The following is a 17416-nucleotide window of genomic DNA, read 5'->3' on the forward strand; positions in this document are numbered from 1 at the left end:
TGGCCATCGACGGGAGTCAGTACGCTGCCCGAGTGCTTGAGCAGCGCGTGCGTCAATGGGTTCAGTACGGTTTCTCCGAGAGTCACTTTCGGCGCACACCTTGGCAGCCGATCTGATCGCAGGTCGAGGGATTTCTACGTATTCCTATGATTACATACTCCCTCAAGGTCCTTTGCATGAGCATAGGGTGGTGCGATGGTGGATGATTCCTGGGTCCCCCGGCCGGGAGCCTTCCGACATCGTCTGGGCGCTCCAGCTTTCCCCATCAGATCCCCCCTTTCATCGACACCGTCCACCTCTCGGCTCCTTACTGTCTCTCCCGCCTGGCAACGATACAGTTCACAGCATTCGTTTCAGAATGAAAGCTTGCAAGCACCCGGTGCACCCAGGTCACACCCGCAACAGGCGCAGGAAAACCGACGGCGCGGCGACTCTGACTCGCAGGTCTGCGATGTCGATGTCGTGCCCGCCCTCCACCAGGCCCCACTGCGCGATCTGCGCGCTCTCCTCCAGCCTGGCCACCGCCAGCGCGTCGGGGACGCCCACCTCCCCCTCCACCACCGCGCAGGCGAGGAGCACCGAGCGGCAGCACGCCGCCAGGTGCTCCAGCGCGGTCAGGTGCCAGCGGTCCAGCGATTCCAGGTAGGCCTGTGCCGCGGCCAGGTCAGCGTCCGGCAGGGCCGCGCCGAAGATGGAGTCGGAGGGGCGCAGGGCCGCACCCAGCCGTGCCCGCGCCCAGCCCAGGATCGGCTCGTAGGTCTCGGCCTGCAGCACGGCCAGGCGGCCCGGCGCCTCGCGGCACAGCAGGCTGTCGGTGTGCAGGTAGTGGATCAGGGTGTCAACGACGACGGCGCGGCCGCGTGGGGCATCGATGGCCGTGGCGGCCAGGGTCATGAGCGGCATCGTGTGCGGCTGCACCCGCTGTACCTGTCGCAGTGGGAGGGGCAAGGGGGCGAGGTGGAGGGGGTAGGTGTCATGTGGTACGAGGCGCCGGCTGCGCTGCAGACGCGTGCGCGTGTGACTGCTCGTCGGCGCTCGCAGTAATCCACTCACCTGGCACTCCCACTCGGCGGCGATGGCGTGCGCCAGTGCCTCGCTCGGCACCGTCAGGGGCTTCTGGGCCGGGGTGCGAAGGACTCGGGAGTCCAGCGTCACATGGTACCCCTGCAAGATTGAGCGGTTGAAGGGGGGAGGCGGGTGGGCAATTGTGAGTAGGATACAAGGGGGCACACTCCTGCTCCCCAGCCGCAGGCCAGCAGCTGGAACCCCCGGCGCCAGCCCACCTGGCCTTGGTCCTCTGGTCTCACGCCCACGTGCTTGTAGAATCTGCCGATGCTGGTCTCACGGGGGGAAGAGGAAGACACGGAGTGGGTGGCCGACCCCCGTCGTGCGTCCCCCGGGAGACTCAGGGTCTGCACAGGCGCCACGCAGGCCTCCACTGCCGAGACCAGGCGCCCTGCGCTCCGGCGCAGCACGCCAGTCATCGTTGTGCCCGATGATGAGCCTATTGATACGTCCTTGTGCTCTGGAGAAGGAGTCCTGGCTCGTGCTTCCTTGCAGGGTGAGTGCCGTGGCTGGTGAGCGATCTCGGGAAGGGAAACCCCACTGCTTTGCGTGCGCTGCGGTGGGTCCACCAGTTCATCACCGGAATCAGGAGACGCGCACGAGCCACCATGTAACACCTGTATCCAAGCATGATGGGCAAACCTGATTCTTCAGATATTTAATAGGCCTCTTGATGCTCCATGACGTGCTCGATTGTCAGCGCAGGCGCAAATTCACTCGTGGGGTTGCATGAACGACCAGGCTGCCCCCCACGCCATGCGGCGTGGCACGGTACCCGTCAGCTTACAGTACTGAAAACTGGACGCCACAGAAACACATTACCACGCTATGCTGAGCCCGAAAGTGTATCAGCTGCCTCCCGGGACAGCACCCCAGCATCATCGGCAAGCACCACCCCTCCCACCCAGGAGGGTGTTCGCCCCGACTCACTCCCCGCCCCGGACACGTCGCTGGGGAAGAAGCTGGCAGGAGGAGCCCTGGTGGGCACCCTGGCGGTCTTTCTGGCCGCACGAGGTCTGACGGGACCCACATCCCTGGAGCAGCTCAAATCTGATGCTGTGGATCTGGACATTGCCCTGACAAATGGCAAGCCCACGCTCATCGAGTTCTATGCCGACTGGTGCAAGGTGTGTGCGCATGCGGATTGTTTATTGTATGTTTGGGGAGAGAATGGTGGCCGAACTGGTATGTGCATGTGTGTGTAGTCCAACAGCATGTTGCACAACGTGATTGTGTCTTCAAGTCAGACTTCTATGCGCATCAAGCCTGTTTAGATCCTCTTGGCCATCTTTGCACAGCTTTGCTGACTGTCTGGAAGGCTTGGCGCTTGCATGCATGCGTCCTCAATGCCAGCGCTTCATGCAGTGGGGAGCACCAAGATTCACCCCATTCTCCACCCCATCCCTGCCCCCCTCTCAGGTCTGCCAGGAGATGGCCCCTGTTCTGACAGATGCCATGGACTCCGCCGCCTCTACGGCCCCCACCCGTCCCCCCGGGGTCAACCTGGTCATGCTCAACATCGACAACTCGCGCTGGACGCAGGAGCGCCGGCAGTACCACGTGCGCGGCGTCCCGCAGTACCAGTTTCTGGATGGCCAGGGCCGCGCCAAGGGCGCGCTGATCGGCAAGATCCCGGGGCTCGCCCTGGTCGCTGACCTGGAGGCGCTGAAGGCGGGGGAGGAGCTGCCCTTTCTGAGCGCGGCTGGGGATGCCGCCGATCTGGACAGTGTGGCCCCCAGTGCCGGGGTGTCGCCGCTCCCGCCCGCCGCGCCCGCCCCCAGCGCATTGCCACGGGACCATTCCTGAGGATATTGCGGGGCAGCATGGGGCCGGAGGCCCTGCCCCGTGAAGTTTTGTCTCTACTGATACATCTGCATCGCTTCACCTCGATGCCCATACCAGCCTGATACATCACCGCCATTCTTTGACAATGTACATGGGGGCGAATTGGAACACAGTGCTTGGGGTACTCCAGGCACAGGGTGAGGCACGTGGGAGCTGGAGCGACGGATGGGAGTGTGGCAACGCTTACGCCAGGCATGAAGCAGGTGACAGAAAATCTCAACCCAAGCTCACGCGCCCGTCGCTCCCCTGACAGAGTCGCCTGGAACCTGCGATCGCGCCGGCCACGGCTGCGGCCACGTCGGCGCCCTTGCAATCCACCCCCGCCGCCGCTGCCACCGCCTTGACCAGCTTGCTCAGCCGCATGCTGGGCTTGCCGCACCCCTGCAGCACCTGCAGCGTCAGCTTCTTCCACTTGACCGTACGCGGGGCCACGGGCGGCCTGCCGTCGGCCTGGCGCGGCGCAGGGTGTGCGTCCGTCGGCGTCGAGGGATTCCGCGCTGCCGCGGGGCCCCCTCGCCCCTCTCCCGTGCCGCCGGTCGGATCCGCTGGCCGCCGTCCAGGCGGCATGACGATGGTCACGCCCTGCAGCTCCTCCTCAGCCTCCCCTTCCAGCGCCAGCTCAGCCTCCTCCTCCCCCTCGTCCTCGCTGTCCAGCCGGGTCTTGGTCCCCGCCCAGCGCGTCCCCGCCACCTTCTTGGGAGCGCCGGCACGGCCCAGTCCCACCCGCCCCTGCGTCGCGCCGTCGTGTGTGCGCGTGAACAGCGCCTCCTGGTCCCCCTCGCTGAAGTTGTGCACGGCGATGGCGCCCGGGCGGGGGCTCGCGCGCCGCGCGGCGCTGCCCAGCCGCCCCGACCGCTCAAAGTAGCCCGCCCACCACGCGCCGGGGTCGGTGCGGGGGAGCGCAGGGGTGGGCGGGGCTGCCGGGCGGGGCCGTGCGCTGGCGTCTGGCCGTGAGACCTGGGGAGCGGGCGCAGCGTCTGCGCTCCGCGCGGCCGAGGGCCACTCGACCTCGGGCCGCGCCTGCGCGGCCGCCAGCGCCGCAAAGGGGTCCACCCCCCCGAGGATGGCCTGCAGGCTGCCAGAGGTGTACTGCCGGACGTCCTTGGCCGACTCCCGCCGCTTGAACCGTCCCTGATGCGAGACGGACTTGGGGGCGGGCTTGGGTGGGGCGGGCTTGGGTGGGGCGGGTTTCGCGGGCGCGGGCGTCGCCTCGGCGGCCGGGGCCTCCTCCGCATCGCTCTCGCTGCCGCTGCCGTCGCTGCTGTCGCCAGAGGTCGCGTGCTGGGAGGTGACCTCCGACAGGTTACTCAGCACCCGGTGGAAGTCCAGCATGCCCGCGCTCCAGTCACGCGCCCTGTCCGCGCTTTCCACCTGACGCAGGAGCCGGCGCGTGGTTTGGTCAGGGCACGGAGAAGCTTTCCAGGACAGCGCTGGAGCATGCCGAGGTATGGGGCCAATGCCCGCGACTCCCCCTGCTCAACCTCATTCTGACACAGCACTGCGCAGAGTCACGTATCATTCAAGGACCCATGTATGAACCCACCTGCCCTCCACCCTCCTCCCACGCCGCCCTGCTCACCGCGCCGACGCCCCAGTTCTCAAACTTCTTCTTTACTCGGATGTGTTCCTTGATGCCCTGCCCCGTAGCCCCCAGGCCGTCGCCCTCTTTCCAACCCATGGAGGAGAGCAGCTTGTACCCCGCCGACTCCTTCTGGACTCCCTGGTACCTCTGCACCGGGGCAAGCAAGGCCGATGCCATGGCGCAAGAGGTCCCGTGCGAGGGTGGGGCCTGGGCGCCAGCCGCAAAGTGTTAGTGGCGAGCAGACGGCCAGATACTCCCGTCGCGACAAGTGGGATATCCGATTTATCGTGTTCTTTTTCAATCACGATGCCCACCAGCCGTAGTTTGGTATACGTAGTGGACTTGCGGTCACGGTGCCAGGGCGTGGCGCGCGGTCGACTTCCCGCGCCCTCGCTCGCTCCCGGCCCACGCCCACGGGCCCTCATTGGCGAGCTTTCGCCTCTGGCTGCGTGATGTCAAGCGAACAAGATCACTCCATCACCCCTGTGACGCCGGAAAGCGTTCTTTAGTTCTGCTACACCGCCCCGTCCTCGATAAAGTCATCGAATAAAGCCTTGCTGGAGATCACTTATACGGTATCTTGCGCAGTGGGGCCAAGGCCTTGGCGCTTTTTGAAATTAGTACGATGAAGATGCACTGACTGCAGTGGTCACGCCCTACGAAATCCAACCTTCAGTCATGGGTCTCCTTCAGCTGCTGGCCAGCCTGACGCTGGTCGCTGGGCTGGTGGGCACTTGCCATGCGTACTCCTTGGGCGACTTTGTGCCTACAGCCCGGCGGGGCCAGTTCCAGACGGTAGGGGTATTGTATAGTCCTGGGATCAAGGGTAGCAGCCTGTACAGAGTCGATACAGGGATGCCCAAGACCCTGTGTTACACAATGTGTCTCGCTTGGGTCAGGTCCATCCTGATTTTCACGCCGTCCATCCCCCCCCCCCTTTGCATACAATTCACCCATGCTATCTGCTGCACCAAATTGCAGCAAAGAACGCAGTGGCATGATGTGCACGGGCAGCACTGCCCCAAGTTTGGCCACGACCAGCTGGTGAGTTTGGCAACCACGCCCCCGGAACGTGTCGCTGGGCGCACCGAACAAAGCCTTGTTCATAGGCCCAGTGAGCTTTCTTACGGCATTCCCTCTCCTCTACCCCGTCCAGGTGTCCCTTCCCATACCAAAGCCCCAAGCGTTCCGCCCCGGGGACAACTACAAGATCCAGTTCAGCTTCGCAGGTCTGTGGATTTGTGGGCTCTGGCTGGGGATTGGCCTGGAGGGGGCCGTCCCGAGACTGGAGCGCATCATGATCTGTACCAAGACCGCGACCCCGGTTTGGCTGCACTTGCTCAGTTCTTCCCCCCCCTCAAACCTCACCACCGCCCCTCCCCCCCCAACCCCCATCGCTGCAGGCGACCAGTTTGTCACCCCCTGGCTGCTGGTCATGGGGCGCTACCTGTCCCTCGTCTCCTACCTGGACGTGGAGCTGACGCACACGGGCGGTGAGCTGCGGAGCGTGCGGGCCGCGGTCTACGACCTGCCCCACCGCGATGCCGCGGCCCACCCGCTCCTGGTGTCCCAGTGGGCCAACGCCAGCCACTGGCCCAAGCCACTGCTGGTGCAGTACCGCTGGGTGGCTGGGGCGGAGGTGCGGGGCGACCACGCGCTGCTCCTCCTCTTCGCCGCCGCGGCCGCGCTGCTGGGCCTGGTGCTGAGCAACGCGTACCGCTCGTACCGTCGCCACCTGGCGGCCTTCGTCGTGGCCGTGGCCGCGCCCACGCAGCCCAAGGCGGACTGAGGGGGCGGCGGAGGCGGGGGGCGGTGTGGGGTGCATCCAACCAGACATGGCAGTGGAGGAGTCCCGATGACCATGCAGCCACTCCCGCAAGAGCACCAGGAGTGTGCTGCATGGGAGACTGTGCAGCAGGTCGACCGTGGTGGATGCGAGGCCTCCTTGCACTGTTGCGCGTCCTGCGTTCGCCCTTGTTCCGAGTCGTGTAGGCTCCTTTCCCTCCTGGCCAAACCCAACCGTGTGTGGCTCAACATCCCAGAGAGGGTAGTGCAGCACATTGGGGGTTTGGACACCTCAACTTGTATGAAACTCGTGACAGAGCACAAAATCGTAGAGCCACCTGCGCGTCATCCCCAGCATCGGGCTCAGGCCGCGGCCTGGGGTGGCGTGGTCGGCGCCAGCTCCATCTGCTCCTCAACCAAACTGCTCGCCACCGACGCAGCGCCGCCTTTCCTCTTCCTCCGCGCCCGGCCTCCCTTCCCGGTGCTGGCATCGCTGCCGTCCATGCCAACGACCCTCGCACAGGCATCTGGGCCGGCATCGACTTCTTCTGCGACTTCGCTTCCCCGCGCCAGCAGGACCTCCTCCGCCCGTGTGGTTCCAGGCACCCTTCCCCTGTACCGCGCCAGCTCGGAGATGAAGAGCGTGTTGTGCGCCCAGCCGGCGTGGGCGCCAAAGCGCGCGACAAAGGCTGCCTGCACCTGCGCGTGCAGCGCCGGCGTCAGCGCCTTGCCACGCAGGGCGGGGAGGTAGTGCCGCGTGGCCAGCGCCAGCACGTGCACGTCCACGGGCACCAGCGCGTGCGCGTCCAGGGAGAAGAGCGCGGCGCAGGCGGCCACCTTGGGCCCCACGCCGGGCAGCGTGCACAGCGCGGCCACCGCCACGTCGGGCGGGCCGGCGCGCAACGTGGCGAGCCAGGCCTCGCCGCCCAGGGCCCGCAGCCGGGCGACGCTGCCGGTGACGAAGCGCGCGCGGTAGCCAAACCCCGCGGCGCGCAGGTCGGCCTCGCTGACCGCTGCCAGCTGGTCCAGGGTGGGGAAGGCGTGGTGGGCGGGGCCGCCATACTCGTCGCTGCGTGTCAGTGGCAGGCGGGTGCCCCAGCCGCTGCACAGCCGCTCCACCATGCCGTGGATGCGGGAGATGTGGTTGTTGCTACTGCACAGGAACTGGAACAGCGTCTCCGTGGGGTCCTGGCGCAGCATGCGGGCGCCTGGAGCTCAGGTGGGTTGGTGGGAAGGGAGGAAGCGTGAGCTTGCACAGGAGTTGATTCTGAGACGGTGGATACAATTAAGTCTTTGGTCCATGCAGAGGGACAAGGATATCTGGATCAGGTACAGCATCGGGGTCTCCTTGGGACACGAGGTAGCATCGGATCTCAACCCGACGACTGGATCTCTCACCCATCAACAACGCAGCATCTGCCCTGCCTGCACCGCCTGCACCTTGGAAGTAGGGCTGGATGCGGGCAAAATGGTCGCAGGAGGCCGACCACGTGCGCACCAGGTCGGCCAGCGGGGTGGATAGGTTGAAGTAGTCGGCCAGGACGGCAGTGTCCTCGGCCTCGGCAGCCTGGGGAGCCCGTCCGATGATCCGCCAGGCCACGTCGTCCTCCAGCTGGCGGATTTGCACCTATGGAGAGTGAAGGCTCGGGTTTATTGGCATGAGCAATCATGCATCGCGCTCCTATGATCCTCGTCTTGGGCAGAGGAATCGTACCCATGCAATCCCGGCCCCCTCCCTCCCTCAACCGCCCTCAACTCACCACCCGCTGGCCGATGACACCGATGTACTCATCGTCTCCTGTCTCTCTCCATCTGAAGGACTGCCCAGTGGGCAAGGTGTGTTCCAGGCGGAGTTCCTCGCGGGGAGTGCCCAGCAAGTGCCAGCCCGCGCAGTCGGTGGCCATGCCGGCTGAGCAGACCCGGTTAGGGAGGGAGCCTGGCCTTACTGGACGAGAGCCATGCTTGATAAGATGGTATTCACGACAACTGGGTCTCGCGTTGATGGTCGAGTTGAGGAGCGGCCGAGCGGTACTCCTCAGCATACAGACCTGGCGCGTGATCACGAGTGCCCTCAGACAGCACCACTCCAAGCACAGGACATGACGCTAACAACTTTTTCAAATATGTTCCGATTTCAAGATACTGCTACTTGGCGTCACTGATGTGTGCATCGTTTGGCATCGTTCTGTGCGAGCTTTTAATTTCGGACTCAGATTTCATGCTGTGGGTGGCGCGCCACCCCGATGTATCTAGTGGTGAAGGTCAAGTGATTGATGAGGTTCGTTTGCACGTACTCATTCCAGCACGATCAAGAATCAAAACCCCAAAGGCATGGTCATGAACTCCCACCCACGCCGTCCCAGTAGGGCGATGAGGTCGTAGAGCAGTTGCACACCCCCTCGCTTGCCCAGCTTTGCAGACATGCGGCGGGCTCTGATCGCGCTTGCGATCATGCTCACTCTAATCAATCCATCGGCGCATGCCCTGCTGGAATCTCAGGCCTCCAAGTACTCCTGGCTGCTCCAGAACGTTGGCACGGTGACCGATGCCGACCTCGGCCAGCACCTGATCACCCTGTCTGAGCAGGGCGTGCTGGCCAGCCTGAGCCCCGGCGATGGTAGATTGCTTTGGCGAAAGGTGCTGAGCCCAGGTGCCCGGCTCGTGTCGGGGCCCGGGGTGGCCGTCGCCATCGAGCCTGCCAGGGTGCTGGCCTTCGCTGCCACCAATGGGGCCCTGCTCTGGGAGCGCCCCGCCGTCGAGGCAGACGTGGCCTTCACTGCCAATGGGCGCCTCGTGCTGACAGCTCAGGACGCCGTCCATGTGCGCTGCGTTCTCTGGGGATTGTAGACGTCTTGCACGTTGTGTGATAGGATGATGGCGTTCCCACTGGACTCATCTCCGCCCAACAAGTCATTCACTTGCACAAGTCATCCCTCTCAGATCCCCTCCTTCTCGTCAATCAGGTGCTGGCGGCCTCCAACGGCGTGGTGGTGGCCAGCAGCAAGGTCCATGTGGATGGGGAGGAGCCCAGCGAGGCGCGGCCCAGCGTGCACAGCGCCGGCGCCGATGCTGCCACCGCCCTGCTCGCCATCTGGGCGCCCATTCGCCGCGCGCTGGTGGTACTGCAGCTGGACAGCTCCAGCGGCGCGCTGACTCAGATTGCCAGCCACGCGCTTCCTGCCAAGGTGCAGGTCGACTTGGACCCCGCCGCGGTCGCCTTCCTGGCGGGGTCGCGGCTGCTGGCCGTCACCGCCGACGGCAGCACGCTCTGCCACGCCGAGACCCAAGGTGGGCAACGCATCGGTGCGGAGCACTGTGGAGAAGTGGGTTGTGGCATGCAGGCGCAGCACATGTGGCAGCGATCTGCAGCATGATCTTTCGACAAGCTTGTTATGCCAGCCTGGCATGCAGAATCACCATGTCAGAATGGAGACCAGGTCGTCGCGTTCCCACCTGGCACCGCGCCTGGCACGTGCCGGCCCGTCAGAGGGTGCAGCGCCATACACCCTCCCGACTCCCCTCTCTGAAATCGCACCCTGTTGCAGGCGATGCCCCGCTCAGCTGTGAGGCCCAGCGCACCGCCGACGCCCGGCCCCTGTCCGGCTTCCGCCTGCTCAAGGTGCGGCCCTGCGGCGCATACCCCGCCCTCCCCGTCCAGACGCCCGACGGCCTGGCCCTGTTTGCATACCAACGTGGCGCACTGGGTGCCATAGCATTTGTCCCCGGCGGCGTCGGCGCCGCCTGCGCGCTCGACGCTGCGGGGCAGGCGAGCGCCGCCGTGCTCGTGGAGGGGGACCCGCTTTCAGGCCCGGGCGCCGCACGCGTGGACTTTCTGAACCCCGCCGATGGCGGCGTGCTGCGCTCGCGGCCGCTGGCTGGGGCGCCCGGGCCCGGCGTCGCCCGCGCCTTTGCCGGCCCCGCCGACGCTGTCCTCGCCGTGGGCGCCGACGCGACGCTGGCCTTCCATGCGTCCGCCGCGCCCCGCGCCGCCTGGACCAGAGAAGAAGGCGTGGCGTCCTCCGTGGACGCGCTGTTCGTGCCCCTGCCCCCGCCCACCGCGGAGCACGAGGCCGCCTGGCTGGCGGCGAGGCCCGGCACCCTGCAGGCCCTGCGCGCCCAGCTCCTCCTGCTCAAGGCCCAGGCCGGGTTCGGCAGCGCGGAGGAGGCGGCGGAGGTGGCGGCCTTCCAGCACGCCACCGACGACCGCCTGCGCCCCTTCCGCGACGCCGACGGCTTCAGGAAGCAGATCCTGGTCCTGACCGAGCACGGGTGGGGGAGGGAGGGGGGGAGAGGGTTTGGTGGGCGGTTGGGGGTCCAAGGAGTCTGCACGGCTACCGGGGGAAGGGGTGGGGATGTCGAGACTCATCGCTCCATGATGCCACTTTGTCTTAGCACCACAGCACCCGCCTCTTGACCGCACGGTCTCGCATGACGACGCTTGTTCCATGAGCACCACTTCAACCCCCTCCCCACCCCCTCCAACCGCAACTGCATACACACGCTCACGCAGGCAAACTGGTGTCCCTGCACAGCAGCGACGGGCACGTGCTATGGACCCTGACCCTGCCTCGTTCCGGCGCCCTGACCTTCCGCCGCGTGCTGATGTGGCGCGAGCCTCACACGCTCCACGGCGAGCTGGAGGTGGTGGTGCTGGCAGAGGGCGCGTCCGGGGGCGCCGCATGCGTCGTGGACGCGTACTCCGGGCGGCTGGCGGCCACGCTGCCGCTGCCCGGCGGCATGCGCTCCTGGGCGCCGCTGCCCGCGCCGGTGGCGGAGGCCGACGCCTCGAGCTTCGTGTACCTGGGCGTGCCGCTGGACCCCGCGGCCCCCGCGCCCGTGCTGCCCGACACCCCCGCCGCGCACGCGGCGGCGGCGGCGGCGGCGGCCGACACTCTGGGCGTGCTGGCGCGCGACGCGACGGGCCTGCGCGGCCTCGGCCTGGGAAAGGACGGCGCGCTGGAGGCGCGGTGGGCGGCGCCGCTGGCCGGCCCCGGGCGCGAGGTGCTGGCGGTGGCGCGCTCGGCCTCCCGCCCCAACGCCCCCGGCCCCTTTGCCAAGGCCTTTGGCGGCGTGGACGTGCGGTACCGCTACCTGAACCCCAGCCTGACGCTGGTGGCCACCGGCGCCAGCGCCGGGACCGGCCCGGGGGCCGACGGGTCTGTGCCCCCGCTGACCGTGCACCTGCTAGACGGCGTAACCGGGCGAACTCTCTGGTCCGCGAGTCACGAGGGCGGCCGCGGCCCCGTGCGCGCCGTGGTGGCCGACAACTGGGCGGCCTATCACTTCTGGTCGGCCGCCGCGGGGCGCTGGCAGGTGGGCGTGGTGGAGCTGTACGAGGCCGGGGAGCGACGGGTCAGCGTGGCCCAGCTGGCGCTGGCCGGCCCGCCCAACTCCACGCTGCCCGCCAGGCGCCCGCCAGCGCTGGAGGCGTACGCCGCGAGCTATCACACCAAGCTGGCGGCGGCGGCGCTGGGCGTCACTCGCACGGCGCACGGCACCACCGCGCCGCAGCTGCTGCTGGGCACGACGGGGGGGCAGGTGTACATGCTGGACCGGCGCCTGCTGGACCCGCGCCGGCCGGTCGTGGACAAGCCCACGCCGGGCATGCTGGCCGAGGGCCTGGCGCCCTACGCCAGCGAGCTGCCGCTGGCGGGCGGCGCCTTTGCCACGCGCGGAGCGCGCGTCGCGCGCCTGGCCGACCTCCTCGCCGACCCCGCCACGCTGGAGTCCTCCAGCCTGCTCCTGGCGCGGGGGCTGGACCTGTACGGCGCGCGCCTGGCGCCCTCCGCCACCTTCGACCAGGTGCCCGACGACTTCCCCTACGCCCTCCTGGTCCTCATCGTCCTGGGCATGGGCAGCGGCGCCGCCGCGCTGCGCAGGCTGTCCGCGCGTCGCGCCGTCAACCGCCTGTGGGAGTGACTTGGGGGGCGGGCGGGCGGGGGCGGATACCGCGTCTGTGACATGGCCCTCGCCGTGTGTAATCAGTGGATGAGAGGTGTCGTCCGGGAGGACTGTGACAAGGCGGTGTGGGGTGAGTTAGGGTAGAGGGCGATGGAGACGCGAGCAGGCAGACCAAGGAGCAACTGTTCCTTTCATAACGAACCGTACAACCTCGTCTTCAGAGCTGGGATTGTACAAGGTCTGTCTTTGTCAGGAACGTTACATCGCGTGTGGGAGAAGGGCCAAACAGTACAGGCGGTAGGTCAAGAGCAGGGTCAGAGCACGCAGTTCTCCGCCAGCGCGGCGCGCAGCCTCCGGACCTCCGGCTTCTCCAAGGCGGCCGCCGCCGAGGTGCGGGGCCGGCGCATGCCCTCGTTCTCTTGTCCCTCGCTCACGGTTTCCTGCGCCCCGCCGCCATCGCTGCCCCCTGCACTGCTGCCGGCATCCGAGTCTTCCTCTCCTTCAGAGCCGTCGCTTTCGCTGGAGGCCGCGCGGTACCTGACGCCACTCGTGGTCGAGCGGCGCGGCAGCCGCCGACGCGGGGCGGGACCGACGGCAGCATTCCCCACCTCGTCGTCATCGTCTTCGTCGCTCGTGGCATCGTCAGCATCCGGCTCACCGGCCCCACCACCAGCAAAAGCAGATCGGGAGGCGCGGCGCGGCGCGGCCTTCCCCGCCCCCTGCCGCCCAAACGGCAGCGGGCAGCCTGTCGTGAGTTCTGCGTGCGTGGCATGCGAGCCCTCTGCGGCACACTGCAGAGCGTCGCTGTCCACCTGCTCTGCCGCCGCCTCGTGGCGCTCCCGCAGGCGGGCCGCTGCGGCGCGCGCCTCCCGCGCCAGCACGCTGCCAGCCTGGCGTGTGAAGGCCGCATCGCCCACGAGCTCCTCGAGCGCCTCGTGCGCCGCTGCCAGCGTGGCGGCGGCGTCGCCCTGCAGCCCGGCGCGAAGGGGCAGCGTGCTCAGCAGGCGGGCGAGGGCCGAGGCGTAGGCGCGCGCCGCGGCCGTGGCCGCCCCGCTCTCCCGCCACGCCGCCAGCTCACGCACGAGCACCAGGGCCAGGCTCTCGTGGCTGGAGGCGGCGCGCTGGCGCGGCTGGCCGGGGTCAGACGCGTCTGCGGACCACACCGGGGTGTGCAGCAGCTGCGCCACAAAGCGCATGACCACGGGGGCCGTGGCCGCCGAGGCCGGAGCTGTGCGGCTGCAGGCTGCATCCGCTGCCGCCGCCCTGTGTTTGTGCTTGAGTGGACGTGTCTGACAGGTGCCGTCGTTTGGCGCGGGTGCCTGGGTCGAGGAGAGGCCCGGCACATGGAAGGTGGTGGCGCTGAGATGCAGCAGACTGGCCAGAGAATGGCCCCCAGATCATCTTATGCTTTTAAAACTGTTGCACAAGGAGCTGGAACACAGCGGGATGAAGTGCCTGATGCTCCAGAGCACCCACCCAACCCCCAAAACCCAACCATCCCACCTGCGGGCGGCGGGGAGGAGCGCCGATGCCAGCAGGGACTGGGCCTGCAGGGAGAGGGAGGCCAGGGTCTCCAGGGCCACGGTCAGGGTCTGGCGGAACTGGGGTGCTGCCTCCGTGGTCGGATCAAAGGCCAGGCCCAGGAGGCTGATCAAGGCCTGTGGGAGGAGGGTGGAATATGTAGAAGTGGGAAAGGGCATTTTGGAAACGGCGAGCCCGGGAGAGGAACTACCCAGGTGCACAGGACGTGGTGCTGGTGTCCAATGCAGTATACAGCCGAGGATGTCGAGGGTCACGCCGGCGCCAGACATAAAACCCCATGCCGTGCCTTCCACCCAGCGCCAATGCCAGCCCCAGCCTTCGACATGCACCAAACGCACCTCCAGCGCCTCGCTCTCCGGCACGGCGCGACCCGGCGAGAGCTGGCCGAGCACCATCAGGCGGCCCAGGGCGGCGGCCAGGGCGGCACCCGCCTCGTCCCTCGCGCGGGACCTCTCCGGGCCCTCCTCCCCGCCGGCCAGGAGGTCGTGGCGCCAGGCCCCCAGCGCGCACAGCATGGTGGGGACGCAGGGACGGCTGTCTTCCCCCGCCAGCCACTCATCAACCCTCGCGACGCCGTGGCGGGCCGCGATATCCCCGAGCGCCTTCAGATGTCGTGGGGGGAGGGGGTGGGAGGCATGGGATCGTGGCGACGCAGAGCACGTGAGGCTGGGAGAACAGCGTAAAGTCGGGGCCCAATGCTGCCATGCCTGACCCCTGCGTGAGCCTCAGCCCCTCCCAAACCACCCCCAGCACCGCATACGCTTGCCTGGGCAGCAGTGCCGGCGGCGGTCCAGGCATCTGCCTCTCCGTCCTCGACGCCCTGCGCCAGGAGGCGCGCCAGGCGCGGCACCACCGCCGCCACGACACCGCGCGGGGCGGCCGGCGAGGCGGCCAGGAGGCCGGCGCCCCCCGCCGCGAGGCCCGCGGGGCCCCAGCCGGCGTGGCCTGTTTCCGGCGCCTGCCGGGGCATGCGGCGGCTCAGGACCGTTCCCCAGACCCTGTCCAGCAGGCTGGAGACTCCTCGCGGCGGCAGGGCCTGCAGGGCCAGCGCCAGGGCGGACAGGAGGCGGGGCGAGGCAAAGGCCGACGACGTCTCGCCCGCCTCGCAGCGCTCGCACAGGCGCTCCACTGCGACCTGCGCCAGCTGGCCCGACGCGGGCGAGGCGACGCGCAGCAGGCGGGCCAGGGCCCGCGCCGCGACCTCCCTGATGGGCGCAGCCAGGCCGCGGGGCTCGGCTGCGAGCTCGTCCCCTTCTCCGACCAGCTCGCGGAGGACCAAGTCGGAGGCGGTGCGCCGCGCGGCGGCGTCCCCCGTATCCAGGCAGGTCGCAAACATGAGGAGCAGGTGGTCAGCCGCCTCTGGCTGCTCGCCCTTCACCGCCGAGTGCGTCGCGGCAGCCTCCTCCCAGGATGAAGGGAGGAAGGCGTCCAGGGCCTCCAGCGCGGCGCTCGCCGCCGCCGCCTCGATGTCGGCCGTCGCGCCCGCGGCGGAGGCGGCGGACCGGCCGGCGGCGTGCGCGCGCTCCTGCGCCGCCTGCGCAACCACGCACCATGCCAGGGCCAGGTCGGCGCCGACGTCGGCGACATGCAGCTGGTCGCCCTCCTCGGCCTGCCCAGCCGCCGCATCCTTCGCCCCGCTTTCCGAGGTAACACACCGCGGCGTGACCCCTGCCTCCGCCCAGGCCGCCATGAGCCTGACGGGGTTCAGGGTCCCGGCATCCAGCAGCGCGCGCAGCGCCAGCTCGCCGGCGTCGCGCCCGTGGGCATCCAGCAAGGAAAGCAGGGACAAGGGGTCGCCGTCACAGCCGGCCAGCCAGGCCTGGACCAGGCGCAGCGCGGCAGCCGCCACGGCCGGGCAGCGGTCACGCAGGCCGCGCCTGATCAGGAGCGCCCGCTGAGCTGGCGCCAGGTCACGCGGCCCCGCTCCGTGCGCTGCGGTCAGGTACGCCACGCGCCTCACATCGTCGTCGGGGTCCAGCGAGCGCTCGAGCACCGCCCGGGCAGCCAGAACGCAGGGTGGCAGGGAGGCCAGCGCGCCGCGCCGCACCTCCCGACTCGCATCGTGGCTCGCCAGGCGGATCAGCGTGGCGGTGATGGGGCAGGCGGCAAAATCGCCGTCCTCGCCCGGGTCCGGGAGGCGGGCCAGGGCACGGGCCGCGGCGGCGCGCACCGCCGGTCTGGCATCGGCTGCTCGCTCCAGCAGCGCCGCCTGCAGGCCGTCAGCGACGTCCTCGGACAGCCCCGCATCGGCGGGTAGGCCCGACAGCAGGGCCTGGGCCAGCTGACAGGCGCGCCAGCGCGCGGGCGCGTCCTCGGCGTGCATCAGGGAGGCCAGTGACTGGAGCAGCTGCTCCAGGAAAGTCAGGCGCCCCTCGTCTGAGGCCTGCGCTGCAAAGGTCGCCAGGAAGCGCAGCACCCGGTCCACATACATCGTGCGCTGTACAGTATTGGTTGTGGGCAATGCGTTGGAAAAGAGCGTGTGGCCCGGAAGCGGGGCGGTGGGCGAGAAGAAGGGGCGGCATCGTGCGAGTCCTCCCGAGCATCATGCCGCACGGACACCCCCACGACAGGTGTGCGTCGGAGAAGGCCACCCTGCAGACAAAGGGCCCACGCCTAACACACCCACCCACCTCTCCACATGTCATGATGAGCTTAAACGCGTGCACCAGGTCCGCGCCCGCACGCGCGGGCTCCTCGTCGCATACTTCCCACAGCGCCTTCGCAAGGCGGAGGTGGGCCCCGGACGAGCCCCGCTGCGCCTCGTTCAAAAAGACGGGCACGCTCATAACGTTGAGACTGCCCCGTTCCCGCGCCATGGTGAAAGACTGGCGTCTGGTGTGCGAAGAGGGTGTTCCAGCTCTTCGAGCTGTTCCGGGAATGGTTGAATCGGGGTCGGGTGGATGCCAGGCTTTCCACCAGTGTGTGTCACTCCCCCGGAACAGAACACAGAGCAGAGCGGGACAAATCACGAATCATACGCGTCCACAGGCTTGGAAGCATGTCAAACTCCATCCGATGGCTCTGATCAAGCTCTGAAGGTGCCCTCATGGCATAGACTTGTCTTACCACCGAGCTCAAACGCAGTGTCACCCCGCAGTCTCGCGACCCGAGCGATCGGGGCCCGATCCCCATGGCCCTGGTCACCCAGCGCCCTTCGATTGCCTCACAGGATCCTCTTGATGGGACTGTCGCCGCAATGGAGGTTGGGAGGCCCGGGTCCAGTGCCTCCAAGAACGGCAACAGGGGCACCAGTGAGGAGGAGGCAGCCTATTTCTCCCAGCTGCTGGGATACAGCATGGAGCGCCTGGCCCGGGAGCCGGAGCTCCTGGCCTCCGAGCAGCAGTACCTGGCCCGCCAGGCCGCGGAGGTGACGTCCACGTACCGCGGCGCCCTGCTGGCCAGCGCTAGCGGCGCTCGCGACCTCGCCGGCATCCTGGGCGACGCAAGTACCCGCCTGCGCGCCGTCTCCGACGCCCTGCCGCGCCTGCAGGCCAGCGGCGAGGCCTTCGAGGGCGTGGCCACGTCGTCTGAGGCCGCCCGCCGCGTCAACCGCCAGCTCGCAGGTACAAAAGGGGGTAGGATTCAGGGGTTTCATGTTTGTGTCAGATGCAGGCACCTTACCCAACTGGTTGAGGGAATCAAATCCCCCTCAGACCTGGGTGTCGTTTTCATATCCCCTCTGCTCCTCTCCTGACA

At 68.0% G+C, this 17416-nt stretch overlaps 8 protein-coding genes across 8 annotated transcripts; 4 read left to right on the forward strand and 4 right to left on the reverse strand.

The window, feature by feature from the left end:
- Positions 1-390: 390 nt before the first annotated feature.
- On the reverse strand, positions 391-1484 carry F751_4675 (ATP synthase mitochondrial F1 complex assembly factor 2; the record flags this gene model as incomplete). The annotated part of the gene is made up of 3 exons (XM_011400776.1): positions 391-927; positions 1054-1164; positions 1284-1484. 3 exons carry the CDS (start codon positions 1482-1484, stop codon positions 391-393), a joined length of 849 nt encoding a protein of 282 aa, XP_011399078.1.
- A 310-nt stretch (positions 1485-1794) lies between these two features.
- On the forward strand, positions 1795-2972 carry F751_4676 (Thioredoxin-like protein, chloroplastic; the record flags this gene model as incomplete). The annotated part of the gene is made up of 4 exons (XM_011400777.1): positions 1795-1836; positions 1974-2192; positions 2485-2803; positions 2968-2972. The coding sequence occupies 4 exons, from the start codon at positions 1795-1797 to the stop codon at positions 2970-2972; spliced, it is 585 nt and encodes a 194-aa protein (XP_011399079.1).
- Positions 2973-3126: 154 nt separating this feature from the next.
- On the reverse strand, positions 3127-4669 carry F751_4677 (PIN2/TERF1-interacting telomerase inhibitor 1; the record flags this gene model as incomplete). Its single annotated transcript, XM_011400778.1, has 2 exons — positions 3127-4281; positions 4490-4669. 2 exons carry the CDS (start codon positions 4667-4669, stop codon positions 3127-3129), a joined length of 1335 nt encoding a protein of 444 aa, XP_011399080.1.
- Positions 4670-5170: 501 nt separating this feature from the next.
- On the forward strand, positions 5171-6281 carry F751_4678 (hypothetical protein; the record flags this gene model as incomplete). Its single annotated transcript, XM_011400779.1, has 3 exons — positions 5171-5287; positions 5649-5721; positions 5896-6281. The coding sequence occupies 3 exons, from the start codon at positions 5171-5173 to the stop codon at positions 6279-6281; spliced, it is 576 nt and encodes a 191-aa protein (XP_011399081.1).
- A 359-nt stretch (positions 6282-6640) lies between these two features.
- Positions 6641-8181, reverse strand: F751_4679 (N-glycosylase/DNA lyase; the record flags this gene model as incomplete). The annotated part of the gene is made up of 3 exons (XM_011400780.1): positions 6641-7485; positions 7718-7904; positions 8038-8181. 3 exons carry the CDS (start codon positions 8179-8181, stop codon positions 6641-6643), a joined length of 1176 nt encoding a protein of 391 aa, XP_011399082.1.
- A 547-nt stretch (positions 8182-8728) lies between these two features.
- Positions 8729-12196, forward strand: F751_4680 (ER membrane protein complex subunit 1; the record flags this gene model as incomplete). Its single annotated transcript, XM_011400781.1, has 6 exons — positions 8729-9097; positions 9241-9565; positions 9823-10130; positions 10341-10575; positions 10788-11113; positions 11279-12196. The coding sequence occupies 6 exons, from the start codon at positions 8729-8731 to the stop codon at positions 12194-12196; spliced, it is 2481 nt and encodes an 826-aa protein (XP_011399083.1).
- Positions 12197-12492: 296 nt separating this feature from the next.
- On the reverse strand, positions 12493-16536 carry F751_4681 (Condensin complex subunit 3; the record flags this gene model as incomplete). Its single annotated transcript, XM_011400782.1, has 6 exons — positions 12493-13441; positions 13682-13836; positions 14059-14322; positions 14718-15182; positions 15267-16157; positions 16351-16536. 6 exons carry the CDS (start codon positions 16534-16536, stop codon positions 12493-12495), a joined length of 2910 nt encoding a protein of 969 aa, XP_011399084.1.
- A 380-nt stretch (positions 16537-16916) lies between these two features.
- On the forward strand, positions 16917-17414 carry F751_4682 (hypothetical protein; the record flags this gene model as incomplete). The annotated part of the gene is made up of 1 exon (XM_011400783.1): positions 16917-17414. The coding sequence occupies one exon, from the start codon at positions 16917-16919 to the stop codon at positions 17412-17414; it is 498 nt and encodes a 165-aa protein (XP_011399085.1).
- Between the last annotated feature and the right edge of the window lie 2 nt (positions 17415-17416).

This window comes from Auxenochlorella protothecoides (assembly GCF_000733215.1).
Source record: "Auxenochlorella protothecoides strain 0710 unplaced genomic scaffold scaffold54, whole genome shotgun sequence".
Lineage (NCBI taxonomy): Eukaryota > Viridiplantae > Chlorophyta > Trebouxiophyceae > Chlorellales > Chlorellaceae > Auxenochlorella > Auxenochlorella protothecoides.